The following is an 18,431-nucleotide window of genomic DNA, read 5'->3' as shown; positions in this document are numbered from 1 at the left end:
CAGAAGCTGCTTACAAACGAAGCTGTGGATCACTCTCCCTGAATACTGAAACTTGTGCACATAAATATCCGTAACCTGAGAAAATAGTGGATCAGCCAACACTTCCTTGTACTCTGCTTCAACATACTTCTCCACCTTCTTAAGTATGGAAGTTCGACAAGTGTTGTTGACCTTCTCAACTTGTGTTTCCGTTCCCTCTTTGAATAGGGTTTTTGGCAACTGATCCATCGCCATACCTGTGAACAATGAAACAAATACAATCACCACAGTCAGTACTCATAAAACAAAGTCATCATAATACAAGTTCATAATACTTAAGCGTTGACAAACAAGAAAAAGTATGAAACTTTACTTAGCGTTCAAAAACATCAAAAGAATTAAACTTTGATAATCATTAACACTAACTATCTCAACTAAAATCGATACATATCAAGCGCAAATTATGATAACGAAACACATATTTTAAAAAGAAAGACATGAAAATGAAGTCACCAATTCTTATACAAACATGAAAAGGTCGAGGTGTCTGAGAACAATGCACAAGGAAAGAAAAACAATCACAACAGTCACGGTTCATGCCACTTTTCATCATAAAACAATCGTCCAAAGACATACATACTAGTGAAAACAAATCAAACAAAATCACCTAAAACATACAAAAATGCAAACCAAATACTTTACATGCTTTATAGATGTCAATACCCAATCAAATACGAATCCATTCTCCCTCAATGTCACGAGAAACAACAACAGGTACAAGAGATCAGTTGCCACAAACCAACAATCAAAAAAGTATGCAACTTTGATAAGATAGAAGCCTAAATCATTCACAGAAACTAAATTTGAAACCTATGACAGTCAAACTATGATTAAAAAAAGACTCAAGTAAAAGATACAAAGACATGAAAAAAAATTCACAAACAAACCTGAAAAGTCTCGATTGGTTTGCTTGAAATAGAGCTGAGAGAGTATACTCCAGATCGGAGAGGCACGAGCTTCGGTTATCGGTGAGGTTCGAGCTGCAGTGGTGTTCGGCGAGTTACTTGAGAACGAGATGCGAAGTGAGACGTGGTTTCTGAGACTGCGATTAAGAAGAAGAACACCATTGGAGTCCTAGCGGGCAGAAGGAACACCGGCAACGGCGAGCTCTGACACGCCGATGACTTGAAATCGTCTTTTGTTCTCTATCGCCAAAGGAGAAGACGAAATTAGGGTTCTAAGTCACGATTTGGGATTATCCCCTTTTGTTTATTTACCTTCTGTTTTTTTACTTTTAACTTTTTTTTAACAATTAATTTTACAAAAAAAAAACGTTTTAGGCTTAGATTAGAGACTTAATTGGGTTTACATAAAAAATTATGCTAAGTGGACAACTTCTAGTTTATATTATGGCATAGGGACAATATACTAGTTTTTTTGTTGCATATTTCCAATTTTCCCTCTTTATTATCATTCAATATTCTCATTTTTTTTCTGGAGTCATTTAACGCTCAATGACTATATTGTATTGGCTGATATTTAAATCTTCCAAGACTGTCTTCGTGCTGTATACTCCCTCCCTTCCATTAACATAGATTTTTTAGAAAAAAAAATTGTTTCACAAAAATGTATTTTTTGTGTTTTCTATGAAAAAAATGTAAACTTCAAGAAAATTAATTGACTTTATTGAATTAATATTGGTAAAAAGTTATTGAAAATTGAAAATTACAGAAAATGATATATTTATTATGGTAGTTTGATGTGTTTTCTTAATATGTGTGAAAATATTAAAAGTCTATCTTTTTGGAAGGAGAGAGTATTAAAGGATAAATTACATTAGATATTTTTGCTTACTTGTGATTCATAGGTAAAATTCAAAATTTTTGTTTTAATTTGATTGAATGATGATTTTTTATTCTTTATTATTTTGAATTAAAAGAAAAATTAATACAAGCCAATTAATATTAGTAGCCAGACAACCAAAACAATATGATTTATAGTAACTAATTAATATGAATAGTAATACTATTATCTTAGATTGTTTCATGTATAGTAATATCATCCAATATATTAAATTTATAGAATAACAACTATATATATATGAAACTAACTGTTTTAAGACTTTCAAATATATAAAAAATGAAAAGGTTCAATTTTTTTTTTTTGTTAGGAATGAAAAGGTTCAATTTATATCATTAGTCTCCAGTTTTATTTTATTTTAAAATGTATTATAATATAACTAAAAACGTTATCTCAAACATCAATGATAATACGAAATGCAACAACATTTGCGATTATATATTTAATGGGACTTCCTCAACTTTCATCATATAATTTATATAGAATTATATAAATATGAAGAGAATTGACATAGTGATGTAAACTGAATAAACTATGAATAATATTTACTTGTTGTAATTTTTAACATCAATTAAACGTATGAAAGAGACCATTTTTTAATCGCAATTAGTTTAAAAACATAAGCCTTAATATTATATACATATAAATTAAATTATTTTTTAATATAAAATATACTGTATAAGACTAATTTTACTGTAGTTGTCTACACAAAATCTATAAATACATATCCTTTTCTAAAATAACAAAAAATACTATAAAAAATAAATTTCTAAAAACTTCGTTTTTCAGGAAATATAGAGCGTTCATTACCACTAGCGATGCATGTCTAGTTTGACAGCGTCCTCTTTCGCATGCTGCTTCCTCTATTAGTATGTCTGAGTGTTTTAGGGTCTTTTGAACAAATTTGGAGCAAGCATATTATGATTACCATCTATCTACCTTCATTACTGATATATCAGGTCCCTGGCGCCGAATCACTTGCGGTCAGAGTTGTGGCATCGGTTGACAAAGTAGTAGAAATAAAAGGAACGTTTCCTTGAGCTTTTCCTACAAGGTATTGTCTGATCAGGCCATTTACCTATATGTGGATTGTGTTGTTTGTGTAGCTGCTAGAAACGAGTAACAATTAAAGTTGGGTTTGTTGATAATGGTAACTGCTTGTACACGTAATAACTCTAAGCGGCTTTGCACTGTGCCAATATGAAGGGTGTCGCTGGATGAAGGTGTTACTCACATATTATTGTAGATTGTAAGATCGCTCCTGGAGATTGGCTCAGGTGTATGAAACTTTGGTGAGTCATCACAGAATCCATGCCCGCTCCTGTAGAAGTTCCCAATGCATTGTCCCCAAATGCAGATAGATAAGAGTTTTAACACTTATTAAACCACTTGGTTATTATATTATAGCTAACTCTTGGGGGTACTATTTTCTCTAACAGAGCGGCTATTAGTTAGACAGCATCAGCAGTTAGAAAAAAGGCGTAGAGCTGGTGTAATGGAGATGATGCCCGAAAAGGGCTGCTGAAGCCCTCCCACCCACACTTCCTGACTCAAAACATGATTGCTGGATTCTCAACAGCATCTGGACTATGGAAAGGTTCGGATTCTATTGGTTCATTTGTTAATTTGATTCTTTTGTGAATAACGATAGGAATTTGGCCCTATTAATACCATATTCTTTACTTGTAGTAAACACCAACAGTTGAGACTTGAGAGCTATCTACCAGAGAACACATATTTACATCAAAATAATACAAATCTGAGAGGCTTAATTTTACTAGCTCGTGGGATGTTCAGTTTTCAAGCCTTGGACGTTTTAGGGAAGTTTCACATTCGTCGTCTTGTTTGGAAGTGGATTTGCGCTGTTCATCCAAGATCTTCTCCAAGTATTTAGCGTGCTCTTCTATACGTAGTTGAAGCGATCTCTGTACCTGCTCACTCACCAATGTACAATAGTATTAATTGGATTCGGTTGAGAGCTTGCTTGAATGAAAAATGTGTTATACCTCGAGCTGTTGATGCAACTGTTTCTGTACCTCCATCTGCATTCTGAGAGCCTCCGTTAACTGTATGGCTCTGCCCCATCAAGAAAACACACATAATATCTTTTTGAAGGACAATGAGTTGGGAAGTATATTATATTATCCAAGAAACCAAGAATTGAGCAAGGTCTCACCCTTTCTTTCTACCGTTTGCTTCACCATTGGTATTGGAAGCTGGTTTCTTCTCTTCTGGATTACCACCACTCTTCTTCTCTGCAAAACAAACAATGGAGAGAATAATAACCAATAAACAAAGTGTCTAACACGACCACGTAAGTAACAAGTAAAGAAGTTGGTATAGCTTTACCTTCCTTTCTCTCTGGCATGTGCTTGGCTATTCTATATTTCTGCATCAAATTAAAAGACAATTCAGCCAATTCTGTGTTTGTGTATTATTAGTACAAGAAAACTGTCAGATACAACTGTGTTTGAATTGGTTGGTACCTGCAAGTGGCTTTTCACTTGATAGATTGTCAAACCTTCAACACTCATCATCTTCATTACAGCCTTTGGGGTTGCCTCTGCCATATTATTATATAAGAAAGCAACGCCTTATTATAAAATATATATGTATATATATAAATAAGAAAGATGCTTTAACATACTCTCAGGGCCATCAAGCTTCTTCACGGCCTCAAGAAAACAGTCATGGAGCTCAGGACTCCATCTCATTCTTGGTTTTTGGTTAACTGCTTCTGTTCCTCCTGGAGATGGCTGTTGTGATAAAACAGGCATTGCTGAAGGAATACATTTCTGACCAGGACTCGACCCAGTCACTTGGTAGATCTCCTGAAATAAAAATCAAAACCAAAAGCTAAGGAGACAAACACACACTTTTATCACAGTCCCAAGAGGTAAACATTAGTAAGCCTTGTAAAAGTTACATCAAGCCTTGGGGTCTGGGCACGGTCTGTGATGGCTAACTGAAGCTCATCAGACAGGAACTGCAATGCCATTTGCTCCTCCGATAAGGAAAACTTGTCAAGATCTTGTAAACCTCCATCTCCATGTAGAGAAAGAAAAGAGGTGTCCACTTCTTCTTCGTATGGAATGCTCAGAAGATCCTCCTCACTGAAACTCGCAGCAGCTGGAGATCTTTCGGTGGAAGGATTTGAAAGGAAGGGAAGAGTGGTCCCAAGATGTTTCTGAGTGTCAGAGCTTGAAGATGAGGATAAGTTGCAGAACGCAGAAGACCTCGAGAACGATCCATTTGAGAAATGCCGAGATGGTTTGAACTGAAAGCTTGTAGTGGTGGTTTCAGTTGGATGAAGGTTGAGAAAGTTATGGAGTGGAGATAGAGAGGAGGAGGAACAAGGAGTGTTTCCTCCATCAATGGACCAGAGGCTATGGCTGTTCATATTTGCAAATACAGATGTAACACCTGAGATTAGGAAGAGATATAAGTTTCACTGCTTTATTACTACTACTACTGCTACTAGTTCTGTCTCCATCTCTACTTGATGGAGCGTGTACACGACGTACCAACTGAATGTCTGTCTCGCAGTCAGTCAAAACACACGCTCCATTTAGAACAGTTGTGACAAGTAGTAGTGGTGGGATTTGATGTTTAAATTAATTAATCGTACTATTAAAGTATTTTCTTAAGATCAATCATATGCAACTTGGGGAGTTGAAAAAAAATGATGCTTTGATGAAAGTATGAAACCAACAAATCCGTCTTGGATAAGTTATAATTGCAACCGAGACAGACTACACTAGTTTTGTTTTTAATTCTGAACTAGATTTTTTCAAAGCAAGGGAATTAATTTTATTAACAATTTTGATAAATTTGCATGAATTTATAATTTTTTATTAAAAACAAATATGTTTACAGATGTTCACCTATATAATTTGTTAGTGTTACGAATTTCCAAAATTTTCATCTAAAGTTCTATATAGATATACATATATGAGAATCAAATAGTATAATTTGTCTATTTGACATGTCCTCCATTATTTTTAAATGATTTTAGTGTTTTAAAGATTGATATAGTTTATAATGATAAAAATTATATTGAATATTGTGATGAGGAATATATGTTTTCCTTAACAAATACTCAAAAAATGTTATTGATATTTAAGGTATAGGATTTTATGCACATTAATAAATTGTTTGTTAAGATATTTATTTACATATTATGATATTTATGACATATTTATAATATCAAATTTATGTATTAAATTTTCATTTTCAAATATTTTAAACTTAATAAATTTTCACTAATTTTTAAAAGAAATTATAGATAGTATTTAGTTTAGTGTTATATCGACAACTCCAAACAGCAAAACAATAACATTCTAAAGAAACTATAATATAAAAAAGTTGTAGTAGATACGTTGTTATAAGAAGTTGATGTAAATATCTTTTATGATAATAAATTTATTGGATACGTTTTGAAAATGAAATGGTAGAGGAAAAATATTATACATGATTTAATTATTTTATTGTTACTTTTGGAATATTTTCTAACTTAATTGTTTGGTAGATTTTAATTAAATAAAAAATATTCTAAAAATAAAGAATGTCAAGCTATTATAAATATCATAGAAAAACAAAGGTAGAATTCTAGTAAAGGTTCTATTTTAATAGTATTGATCAATGTCCATGATATCTACTGCATCAGTATTCTTCTTTTTTTTTATGATTTAAAACAAAATTAAAGTAAAGATTGGATGGTAAATTACTAGTAACCATTAAAATAGGAGAAAGTTACACAAAATGGTACTTTGTGTTGGGCTTTAACATGTTTAGGTATTTTTTGTTAGAGGTATACTTTTTGACTTCCTTTTGTATTTCTTCTTCCCTAAATGCTCCTCTCTAACACACTTGCAATCTAGTCAGAAATGAATAGCAACTAGTTATCCTTTTCTCGGTTGCAATTAATTGGTAGGTTTCTTGAACAGTGTGATTTGTTTGGCATCGTTAGATTAAAAGATGAAAAAATTAATCTGATGGCTGGTTGGATAAAGAGAGGGAAGGTGGGCGTGAAAGGGAGAGATTTGGTCAAGTGAGGCGTGGTTAAGTGAGGAGTGCTCATGGAAATTGGGAGAGGGTTGACTGAGTGAAACGTGGTTTGGTGAGGAGTGGTCACGGGAATTGGGAGAGGGGTGAGGAATTTTGGTCGAAGAAACTGTGATTGAAAGTGCCATGCGTTGTATTGACTGTTTATTGGAGAGTTGGAGTCAGTTTCAATCGGTGTGGCACAGTTGTGGCCGGGCTGATGTGGTGGAGGAGTAGAACATGGTTGAAAAACATACAGCAACCACACTTCCCCAACCACACTTCTCCCAACCAAAAGACATGGATTGTGTCTTCGTCGGATCGAAGGAGAAAGATGGCGGCCGTCGCTATTCATCTGAAAATGAATTAAATGGATCTAAGTAAATCTATAACACAGGGTTCGAAATAAGATTAAAAGGGAAAAATAATTGAAGAAAGGTGGAAACTTGGAGTCACCATAGAGTTTGGGCTGCAACAGTGAGAACTGACAATTTGCCGGTGATACTGAACCAATCGCCGGTCAGAATGAAAAAATCGCCGATGAGAATGAACAAATCGTGGTTGAAAATTGAAGAAAGATTATAATTTGGAGTCACATATGCTTTGGGTTGCGGTGGTGGAAAGATTTACGGTGTCTAGGGTTTAGACAAATATTGTGGTAATGAGGAATTAGATATGGAAAAAGTAAAAAGGATCAGAATTTTAGTTTGAAGTGTAATTTAGACATTGCTATATGAGAAAGTATTTGACATGGAAAAAATATGCTAGAGTGATATGAGGTAAGAGTAAAATATGTCTAAGTGTAATTTTTTCTTAAAATAGCAAATGAAAGACAAACCTAGTATCATTAGATGGGCCACGAACAAAACACACCCACACAAAATCTGCAAAGTTGGTCCACCTCATAAAGAATAAATCGAAACAAATAATTTAAATAATTTATATTAGTTGTGTGCCCTGTTCTAAAAATCGGCCGCCTAGCCGTCTAATCGGCCGTCTGGGCGCTACGCATCACTCTTCCACCTCGATTTATGCCAAATCGGTTTAAAAAATCGGATATCCGATTTTTTCGCCTAGACCGCCTAGCCGCCTAGGCGGGCGCCTAATCTTTTTTTTTTAATAATATTTTTATTTATTTATTTGATCTAAAATTTTATAAATATCATTTATATTCATAATTTTGTGAAAAATTACACTATATTAAGTTTATGTATTCTATTTGTGTGTTTTATACAATCTTAAACATGAAAATTGTATTAATGTTATATACAATTAAAGATTTACATGTTTTATACCATAGTAAACAATCTAAAAATTATGCCCTGCATAATTTTTGATTAATCTCCGATTTTCTCTTTAGGCGCTAGGCCCAACCCAACCGCCCGACTAGCGTCTAGCGCGTTCCCGAACAGGGGTTGTGTGTCATCATAATTCATTACATTACGTGGAAATGTCCCGGTCTTATCATACATTGCCATTGTATCTAATCTATCTAATCTATTAAAACAGAGTCCTATTTGAAATTACCTTGGCACATTTTTTTAGACCTATTAAACATGTTGTGACTACATATTAAAAAACATACTCCATATCTCTTTAACAGATTAGATGTATATGACTTTCATTAAAAGTACAATTATCATCTAATTCTTAGACTGGATTAATGTAAACATACCTCATATTGACAATTCTATGATTTAACCTAATTCATACACGATTTTTTTGAGATCAATTTCCAATTAATTCTTCTACAGTAAAACAACAAATCATTGTAGGCGACCACAGTGTTTGGCATATCATCATCATCTATCAACAATCGCGATTTGTTCTGTAAAGAGTAGAAAAACCCTAGACAGCTTGGAGACGTCTTCTGAGTTTTTGGGTTTCCTAAGAATCCAGACCTTACTCTTCCTGATCTTAACTATGATTGCAACAGGTTGTAGTCATCGATAGCGTCGAGATTATACAGATTCATAACTAGAAGCATCACCCACTAATTACAACAATTCCCTTTGAGTAGCTGGATCAGGCTGTGAACAAGGAGATGCTTCCACTGTCGTCAAGTTGCAGAATGCAATTAAGTCAAACGGTGGAGGTGTTTTGATTTTTTTATCTTGGCTCTGTTGTGTTCGGTTCGTTGGTTTGTGTTTGGTTGGATCTCAGAATAGGTAAATAGAAAAGTTAGTCTTTTGATCAATCAAGTTGACCTAAAGAAGTTTAGTTGTTAAGGTAGTCGAGTTAGTAGAGAAATATGGTTTTGATAATCAGTTGTGGTGAGATTACCATAAGGAATCTCCTTTAGAGTGGATTCGGAGTTTGATTAGTGATGAAAGATGGTTTAGGAGGTGCTTAAGGCTGTTCAGTCTTGAGCTCAGAACAAATATATATGATTGTAGTTTAAGGAAACCGAAGAAAAAATCGAGCTAAAGTTTTGAGTTTTTTATTTGTTCTTGACGTTTCCCCGAGAAGCAATAGAGAATGAGTGTTTTTTGTGTGCTAGAGAATGAAAGTCATTGACTTTATTACTAATGTACAGTCATTTGCACCGCTTATTTTTGGAAGAACCTTGCTGCTGTCAACGTGAGTTTGTAGTGTCTTTATATATCTTTCCAATTATTGTCATGTGCTTAATGGTGTGTCTTGTAACATATTACAGCAAGTTCATGTAAAAAATGAGTGAAAAAAATTTGGCTCTCTAGAAGATTTGGTGAAAAAATTGAGTGAAGGTACTGTTCAAGAAAGGTTCATGATGGCTATTAGTATTTAAAATTTTAGGATAGTAAGGAGTCTATATCAGTATGGAAAACTTAAAAAAATTGAAATCCAATTTGTTTGAACTCTTATATACCGCTTTGTAGTGGGTTGTTGCCCAAAGTTAGACATGAGCTCCTCAAGGATTGACAAGCAGACTCTATTTGAGCAAGCTCGCAAGAACATATGCAGTTCCAGATACAACGACCTACTGCTTAAAATTTTCTCTCAGATTGTTTCATATGGGAAGTTTTTCCAACAAAAAGGATCCACATGAAGTCATGCATGCAACATATTAGTAGCCTCAAAAGGTTAAAGTAGTTGTAAATCATTTGTTAATAACAGATGTATAGGTGAGTTACAGCCTTACAGGACCCCGCTGTTCATCAGTGGGGAGGTCTTACAACAATTCACACTTCTTGATTGCTATTTGTTCGTAAAATTTTCCAAAGGCTTCAAAATATAAATTTATACGAGGTTGCAATATTCTTTTGATATTCTAGCATTTCCTGTTTTTTTTTCTTTAAGCTCTTTTGAATACGGATCAACAAAATTTACAAGTATAAAACGTGAGTTTATCTTCAAAAGTTTATAAAAACTAATATTTATGTATTAAAAATATTATTAAATTATATATATGAAAATATTTTTTCTATGATAAAACATTTTAAACTATTAAACAAATATGTAAGAATATTTTCAAAAACATGTATAGTATTAACTTATACATATCACATATAAATTTGTCTGATAAAAAATCATTTGCCACGAAAATTGTGTACAAAAAAGTTCAAAATGATACAAAACCAAAATAACAAAACCTAAACCACCTAAATTTATAAATAACTGAACAATGATTATATTTCTTGAACTAAAAATCAAAATCCACAACCGAACCGGTGCCAAATCGAAAATAAAACAAATAATTTGGACATGAACTAAAATTTATAAAATATCATCAGATCATAAAAAAAAAGTTACTTAAAAATATAAACTAAAAATATAAATACTCCGCGCAATCAGAATCTAGATTCTCTTATGCGCCCAGTCAGTTGTTAACACTAGAGCTAGCGGCTCTTTTGAGGGTTTTTTTTTTTTGTCCTCGAAGATTTGAGTTCTTTGTTTCACTGGTCTCTGGAGAAGTTGCATATTTTACTAGATCGAACTTGTGATTCTAAAGGAACCTTTTTTGGTAATGAATCTTGTCCTCAACTGTGTTGTAAATGAATTTTACAGACAAAGGGTAAAGAATGACAACAGCAAATGCTAATGTATTATTATTTAAATGAGACTTGCATCAGAGTATTATTGAATAATATTGACCAATTCCTTTCGTAAAGGTTAAAATCATATCAAAGGAACCAAGTGGTGTAATGTCTCAATCCCTGACATATTATCATCTCTAACTTTAGAACAAATTAATATAATTTTACGTCAAATTAGTTCCGCCTTTTTGGCCAATAATACTTGAATCTTTTGTTTCCATGGAAGCTTGACCAGCTCTCAGTCATAATAATTCATATCATATATTTGTTTTGAATTACAACGGGCCTGTTCAAAATTTATAATTAAGCCCAAAGAATAAGGCCCGAATTAGAGTCTTATATTTCTCTTGGGTTGGGTAGATAAAAGAAGAATGAAAGACACTACTCGCTCACATGCTGTTTCTTATAAGCTTGTCTTATTTTGAAGTTTCATTTAACACAAAATATATACAAGATTCCCACCAACCAATGGAAGAGCTTTTGTCCACTCATATTTCATTTATTGATTACGGTTTCTTCTGATTCTAGATTTAGGAGTATAATGATTGTGATTGTGAAGGAATCCATATAGAATCAGCTGTTACCTTACGGCCCTTATCCATTAGACAAGATTCTTTGACACGTTATTTCTTCCACATATTTTTTTGAAGAGAATTGAATTAAAATGAAAAACCATCCATTTTTGTTGGTGATGCCTAATTCTCATAAATGAATATCATACATATGGCTTACCTAAGTTTGTGGGTTTAAATCAGATAAGAGTCTGACCTGTCAATATAATAGTAGTGATTTTTTTTGGGTTGGGGNNNGGGGGGGGGGGGGGGAGGCTATAAATAGCACTAAGCATATTGGTTTACAAAATAAAATTGAGAGGCCCTTAGATTGTAAGGGTCAGAGAAAGGGGGAAAATATTAGAAAAGAAAAGAAAGGGCCAAATAGAGGAAGAAGTAAAAACTTAGGGGCGAGAGGGGGAACATAAGGAGAAAAGGAAGAGCGAGTAAGGAAGCGGTTGGCTTGGTTGAGCCGCAAGTGGAACAAGACATGATGACTTGAGTAATAAGTTGGCCGGAATTGTACACGCACGCCACCCCAACAGTTAACGAATGACCTAAATTGAAATCCGTACGGTTCAGTCGATTTCGCAAAGCGCAAAAAAAAAAAAAAAAAAAAAGACTCCCCACTTAAATAAAGATGAATAGCCTTGTTCCTCAAGTGTTGACAAAAAAAAAAAAAAAAAAAAAAGCCTTGAGAGGTCTCGGCGGATTCGACGATGAATAGCGTATTTTTCCGGCGGGATGTTTCTGTTACAGACGGAGCTTGGGTGGCCACCGCTGTTTCGATTCTCTTAATCTTTCTCTTTCGTATCTTCAAATTTCGATTCTTTTCTTCTCCTTCTCCCTCCATTGCCGACTCTGTTTCCCATGCCCAAATCCAATCAAGGTATGTATTGATCAAAGTTTTTTAATTTTGTTTTTTTTACTCTTTCTCTGTGTTAGGTTCTTACTTCCGAAATTAGTTTTCTATTCTAATTTGGTAAGCGTTTTGGGTTTAGTGAAGAAGCTACGCTGCTTTCTAATAATGTCGATTGGTTTTAATTTCGTTGAGCTATTATTATTAGTAAATGTCATCGTCTTGATTTAATAGAAGAATGCTTTTGCTTCTTCTTTTTTTTTTTTAGTATGATTTCATTCACACTCATTCATTCTATATGCTTTGCAGGACACCTAGAGTTGTTTCTGATGATGATTTGAAATGGTTGATCCAAAACTTGGAGGAACGCAATGAGGCTGCTGAGATGTGGGAACATGTTATTCACAAAACCAACAATCGAATTTCATACTCTGCTAAACGCTGCAAGCCAACTGTAATAATTAATACAAAGCTTAACTCGTTTTTTTTTTTTACTTGGATTTTCTGATTTGCCAAGTATAACCCTTACCCCATTGCTTCTTTTTGTTGTTCTTGTTAGGATGGTGGTCCGATGAAGTACTTAAGTGTGACTGTATTTGAGGACTGCTCCGCTGAGGTGTTGAAGGACTTTTACATGGACAATGATTACAGGAAGCAATGGGATAAGACTGTCGTTGATCATCACCAACTTCAGGTTGACAGTCATACCGGAATTGAGATTGGTCGCACTCTCAAAAAATTTCCTTTGTTGACATCAAGGGAGTACGTCCTTGCTTGGAAGCTGTGGCACGGAAATGACAACTTCTACTGTTTCACTAAGGTTTTCTTTTTTTTTATTTCGTAAAATTGAACTTATAAAACTTCCTTCTCTCTGTCATGGAGCGTGGCATTTAACTTCTTCTTTTTTTTGTGTGTGTTATTTACTAGGAATGTGATCACGATATGGTACCGCGACAGAGGAAGTATGTTCGTGTCAGTCACTTTAGATCTGGTTGGCGGATCAGGAGAGGTGAGTGGTTTAGGGTTTATCCATAATTCGACTTATCAAGTGTTGTTCCAATAGATCGTCTATCTATGTAATCCGAGATGTATTGATTTATTGTGAATCGGGGAATGCTAAACCCTTTAAACTCTTCTGCAGTTCCTGGAAGAAATGCTTGTGAGATCAAAATGTTCCACCAGGAAAATGCGGGGTTGAATGTTGAGATGGCCAAGCTCGCTTTCTCTAAAGGCATATGGAGTTACGTTTGTAAGATGGACAATGCGTTTCGTAATTACGTTGCCATCAGTCATACACCTCAAGGCTCCGTTTTATCTGCTCTCACCTTAATCGCAAAGGTGACATGTTGCGTCCTGAAACTGAATGTGCATGAAGCAACGGGTTTCCTTCTTTTTGACATCCTCGTTTTGTTCGTACAGGTTCCATCAGAGTTAGAAAGCCAGACAGTGGATGTCACAGTCTCCATGGGAACTAATCGCGGTGAAGAAATATTGACTCAAGTAGCAAAACAGAAGAAGCTATCGAGAAAGCCATCGAAGAAACTCATAGCAAAAGGTCTGGTTTTTGTGGGTGGTGCTGCTATATGTTTGTCACGTGGTCACTCAGCCTTAGGTGCTAAAGCAGCATTGGCTTACCTCTTGACCAAACTGAACAAACGTGCAACTCCTCTGAAGCAGACCACCCATAACACCAGTATTTAAAGTAAGAATCCCCCTTGTCATTAGGGGTTTACATTAAAGCTTTTTTGGTTTATTTATGACTCAAAACCACATGAATTCTGATAGGTTTTGGTCTTACAAATTGTTGTATTTTTAGCTTCAAGATATGTATTTTGTGTTCATATGGATGTAAAAGTTTATACATTAAACATTAAGAATATTGGCTCAGACCAACCTAATTAACTTATACGTCTTGTAACTATCTAAAATGTCTTTATCTACCTGATAAAAAATGCAAAGCGTCTTTGATACTGAATAATGGACTCAGCTCTCAGTGTAAGTAAAGTAATCAGTGACCAAATTATAGCAAAAAATTATGGTGAATTGTTGGTTCCTCGAATTTTATACCAATTAAAATGAATTTTTGGTTAAAATATTGATAGGCGGATCTTAAACTATATTTTTTTTTTAATTCTATGAAAAAATGAATTTATAAAAAAAAAAAAAATCTCCATTTTTGATGAAGAACAAAATGAACAAATTTTTTTATTTTTTTATTTATCCAATTAGTAATTTTTTTTTGTTTTATTAATGTATTTATTTTTTTCCCGTTTTGATGAAGGTCACCAATTTTGGATAGCTGCTCTTCCTCTGCCACTTCCGCATGATCACTGATTCATTATTCAGTCTTCATACTTTCATTTTCAGCAAATTGGTTAAAGAGTTAACTTAAGACTACTCAAATGAGATTAATCTTAGCTTTTAGAGGAAAACGCAGCGCAAGGGACAATTATTACACTTGTTGTTGTGTTTAGATAACATAATCAGACCATTGGGTCAAATACGATGTCTGGTCCATGGTCAAACCTGGAATCTTATCTACCGTTTTCGGATTCTCCTTCCCCCCAATCAATCTCGCCGGGTTTCCAACCGCCGTCGTACGCGGCGGCACGTCCTTAAGCACCACCGACCCCGATCCAACCTTAGCTCCCTCTCCGATCGTAATATTCCCCAGTATACAACTCCCGGCTCCGATCAAGACTCCATCGCCGATCTTCGGATGCCTATCGCCGCACTGCTTCCCTGTTCCTCCCAGCGTCACGCCGTGGAGAATCGAAACGTTGTGTCCAACCACCGCCGTCTCTCCGATCACCACCCCCGTCGCGTGGTCTAGCAAAATCCCATCTCCGATCTTCGCTCCCGGGTGAATATCGACGGCGAAAGCTTCGGAAACTCTGTTTTGGATGAGTGAAGCGAGGATCTTTCTGTCTTGAGACCAGAGCTTGTGAGCGATGCGATGAGATTGACAAGCGAGGAAGCCTTTGAAGCTTAGGAAGCAATGGACGTAGCTTAAGCAAGCTGGGTCTCTTTCCTTTGCTGCTAACAGGTCCCGCTTCACAGATTCCATGATCTCTGGGCTTTCTTGTAAGACGCCGATGAAGAGTTCGAAGAGGGTGTTGCTTTGTAAGGTTAAAGTGCTGAGCTTTACGGAGAGAATGTTCGCCAAAGCGGTGTCTAACGAGCGATGCGACGTAATGGAAGAGTAGTAGTAGTTTGACAAAATGGGTTCTTGCTCAACGTCGGATTTAGCTTCTTCTAGCATCTTAACCCAGACATCATCATCTTCACCGTCCAGAGAGTTTGAGTTGTAGGTTTTCGTGATGTGTGTTCGTTGAATCCGATCAGGGAATAGATTCATGTAACGGGACCGAGAATTGTCGTCTTGAGATAGATGGGTATTGGACGTGTAGATGCAGGGTGCCATTAAAATATTTGGGCTTTGGAAGAAGAGGGAAGTGGTGAATGGTTGGTTGTGTGGAGAAGAAGATGAACTAAGCTTTATATAGGAGAGATGGCCACGACTTCTGAGTAATAAAATATTGTTTTGCTGTGTGTTTTGTATTCTTAATGTTTTTGTGTTAAATTGTAAGAGGTTGTTAACTTGATATGACAAGCAAAGACGCTTTCAGTTTTGTAACTTCTCTTGCTTCATTCCTAGTAATATTATTCTTCTGCTTATCTACACATTCAAGGCTCATCAGTCATTACATAATTTTTTGTAGCACCTGCTTTTTCTTTTAACCTCCTAAATTGTTATTTATATAGTATTTTATATATCTAATCTACTTGAATGAATAGTTCAAAGGAAAAAAATAGTATAGCGCTAGTATGTTTTGAGAAAATTGTAACTAGGATTTTCAGTGTGCTCTCTATTGTCCCAACACAGAGAATACTTATATTATGATTATAATTTGCCAATTAATGAGAAAACAAAAATTAAGAAATTGTACTCTGTTTGTAAAGCTAAGGGCATGATTATCACATGATATAAGTGGGGTTTTTAAGTTGGGAGTCTCACCTTTTGGGTTAAAAACGGTGACAGAAGAAGCTAAATAAAGATCGACTGTTCGCGGACCCCATTGACATGTGGCAGCCCACGATTGGTTCGATTTTTTTTTTTTTTTTTTTTTAATCAGCAAAAAAAAGAATTTAAAAATTAAAAATCGACCTACGAAACCGTGCAGCGATAATCATGGTCTAAAGGGAAAGGAGGTTCCAAAGGAAAAAGAAAGGTGACGTTTGTAGTGACGTATGTCCATGTTTGTCTAAACTTACGTGAAGCCATCGTCCTTTGACTTTTCAAGACTCCATAAATCCAATGTTACCTGAATCTAATCATATACTTCTTACTCCTTTTAATTAGTACTATCCCTCTGATTAACTTTTCTTAACTTGGAATCTTCTAATTATTGGTATATTGTTTGAAGACATTTTATTAGTTTTAATAAATATCACACTATTGACCTGTGATAAAATCTATTTTGGTTTTACAGTGACAAGTTTCAAGTGAGATAAGACTGTTGTTATGTTAACAGATACCTTTATAATAGACTAGAATCGGTGTCCGCGCTTCGCGCGGATTACATGTTTAATAAAAGTCAGCTCAATTAAAATTTGGAGTTTTGGAGTTTTTGAAAGGAAAAACTAAGTTTTGTTTATTTTATAATGCGAAAATGTTGGAAGCGGTGATCAGTTTTTTTTTAAAAAGCATCTTCTACATAATAGGAAAATCTACATTTGCAAACAATTATAATGATGAAATATATCAATACTAATAATGTGTATATTTGTTATTATTATAGTTTTGGATTAAAGTATTAAATTAATATATCAATACTAATAATGTTTTAATTCAAAAATGAATTTATAAATTCAAAAAACCTCCAACAATGTATACAAATCAGTATGCAGCTAATATTACAGTTTCTTTAATTAAATTAATATCAGCATGGACATAAACCAATCCATGCATGCATTAGGTTCTTAAGTACGTATACGTATGTAAAATGCATGCTGATCAAACAACTTTAATAAGTTAGGAATGAAAACCAAACAACTTTAATATGATAATGCTGACCATTCTTAAACTTCATAACAAAGCTATGAATAAAAACCAAATAACTCAAATAAGAAAACCAAACCATAACGTGTTTCCAATCCTAAACTGTCTTAGCAAGAAGCAAAAACAAATTGATTTAAGAGAGATAAATAGACTGTTATTAGAAAATCATCCTGACTGGGCAGTCTGTACCAGCCACTGATAGAGTGACCATTCTGCATGTGATCTAGCCACTACGCTTGGTACGCTTTGCTTTCTTCTGGTCGTCTATAGCTGAAGCACCACCACCACTACTCTCAGCCAACTCTGTGTTCTCCACTTCAGTTCCTGGTGGCGTCTTGAGTGGGGGATTCTTTGGTGGTAACTCTGCTGGTGAGACTATCTTGGTAGCGGTCAAGGACAGTCGGGTAGAAGTGAAGTTGTAGTGAGCCACCTTGATCCTGAATTTCTTTGTCTGGCCTATTGTATCAATGAAACACTGTGGCAGTGGAACTTCAAGCTCAGCCGCATCTCCACCATTTTCCTAATATAACAGAATACATTTATCAACTTGGTAGACTCTATGATTAAAATAAGTGTCAAGATTATGGAAATTATCATTTATCATCAGAACAACAATTACATGAACATAAGCATCGATCAACTCTGTTGCTTTCCTGCCTGTGAGATCTTTCCCAGCATCTCCGAGAATGATGAACGTGCACTGCTCATCATTATCATAGACAGACAGCTCCACCCGATAGCTGGTTGAAAACCAAATGATTAGTATATACATTGTCGCTTGAAAACATATTTGAGAGGAGAAACTTACTTGGCTACTGCAGTAGCATTTTCATTCCCGCATTTTGGACAAAGCAATGTTGTCGGCCCACGGTTTAACTTGGTCTGGCAATCCATGCAAGCAATGTAATACCACTCAGTGCCAAGCTTGACATCATCAATTGTGGCAATGCAGTCAAAGTAGGCAACCTGAAATCACATCCTAAGCGTTGTCAGCAACTACATTGAGAAAAGTGTTTGATTGTAATAACGGAATGGGATTACCTGAGCAGGCTGACGCTTGA

At 35.0% G+C, this 18,431-nt stretch overlaps 3 protein-coding genes across 3 annotated transcripts; 1 reads left to right on the top strand and 2 right to left on the bottom strand.

Annotated features, from left to right (window-relative positions):
- Positions 1-3,498: 3,498 nt before the first annotated feature.
- Positions 3,499-5,331, bottom strand: LOC106298965 (protein PHR1-LIKE 1-like). The gene is made up of 7 exons (XM_013735093.1): positions 4,766-5,331; positions 4,487-4,670; positions 4,326-4,402; positions 4,189-4,228; positions 4,016-4,094; positions 3,846-3,915; positions 3,499-3,770 (listed from the first exon to the last, which is right to left on the bottom strand). Exons 1-7 carry the CDS (start codon positions 5,237-5,239, stop codon positions 3,633-3,635), a joined length of 1,062 nt encoding a protein of 353 aa, XP_013590547.1. The 5' UTR covers positions 5,240-5,331; the 3' UTR covers positions 3,499-3,632.
- Positions 5,332-11,746: 6,415 nt separating this feature from the next.
- Positions 11,747-14,195, top strand: LOC106296385 (phosphatidylcholine transfer protein). Its single transcript, XM_013732511.1, has 7 exons — positions 11,747-12,048; positions 12,125-12,338; positions 12,618-12,762; positions 12,868-13,128; positions 13,236-13,317; positions 13,450-13,646; positions 13,728-14,195. The coding sequence occupies exons 2-7, from the start codon at positions 12,169-12,171 to the stop codon at positions 14,007-14,009; spliced, it is 1,137 nt and encodes a 378-aa protein (XP_013587965.1). The 5' UTR covers positions 11,747-12,048; positions 12,125-12,168; the 3' UTR covers positions 14,010-14,195.
- Positions 14,196-14,579: 384 nt separating this feature from the next.
- On the bottom strand, positions 14,580-15,941 carry LOC106296968 (serine acetyltransferase 1, chloroplastic-like). The gene has a single exon (XM_013733232.1). The coding sequence runs from the start codon at positions 15,730-15,732 to the stop codon at positions 14,779-14,781; it is 954 nt and encodes a 317-aa protein (XP_013588686.1). The 5' UTR covers positions 15,733-15,941; the 3' UTR covers positions 14,580-14,778.
- Between the last annotated feature and the right edge of the window lie 2,490 nt (positions 15,942-18,431).

Source organism: Brassica oleracea, chromosome C6, assembly GCF_000695525.1.
Source record: "Brassica oleracea var. oleracea cultivar TO1000 chromosome C6, BOL, whole genome shotgun sequence".
Classification (NCBI taxonomy): domain Eukaryota; kingdom Viridiplantae; phylum Streptophyta; class Magnoliopsida; order Brassicales; family Brassicaceae; genus Brassica; species Brassica oleracea.
Note: the sequence above shows the minus strand (reverse complement) of the source record. Positions and strands in the feature narration are given on the sequence as shown.

What these genes read in the sequence shown, in the direction of transcription:
- LOC106298965 (XM_013735093.1), bottom strand. Translation starts at nt 5,239, where the DNA reads ATGAACAGCCATAGCCTCTGGTCCATTGATGGAGGAAACACTCCTTGT. An exon ending in CCCAGACCCCAAGGCTTGAT is followed by an intron (nt 4,671 to 4,765) that starts GTAACTTTTACA and finishes TTTTTATTTCAG; the next exon opens with GAGATCTACCAAGTGACTGG. An exon ending in GCAAACGGTAGAAAGAAAGG is followed by an intron (nt 3,916 to 4,015) that starts GTGAGACCTTGC and finishes TTGATGGGGCAG; the next exon opens with AGCCATACAGTTAACGGAGG.
- LOC106296385 (XM_013732511.1), top strand. Translation starts at nt 12,169, where the DNA reads ATGAATAGCGTATTTTTCCGGCGGGATGTTTCTGTTACAGACGGAGCT. An exon ending in CATGCCCAAATCCAATCAAG is followed by an intron (nt 12,339 to 12,617) that starts GTATGTATTGAT and finishes TATGCTTTGCAG; the next exon opens with GACACCTAGAGTTGTTTCTG. An exon ending in ACTTCTACTGTTTCACTAAG is followed by an intron (nt 13,129 to 13,235) that starts GTTTTCTTTTTT and finishes GTTATTTACTAG; the next exon opens with GAATGTGATCACGATATGGT.
- LOC106296968 (XM_013733232.1), bottom strand. Translation starts at nt 15,732, where the DNA reads ATGGCACCCTGCATCTACACGTCCAATACCCATCTATCTCAAGACGAC.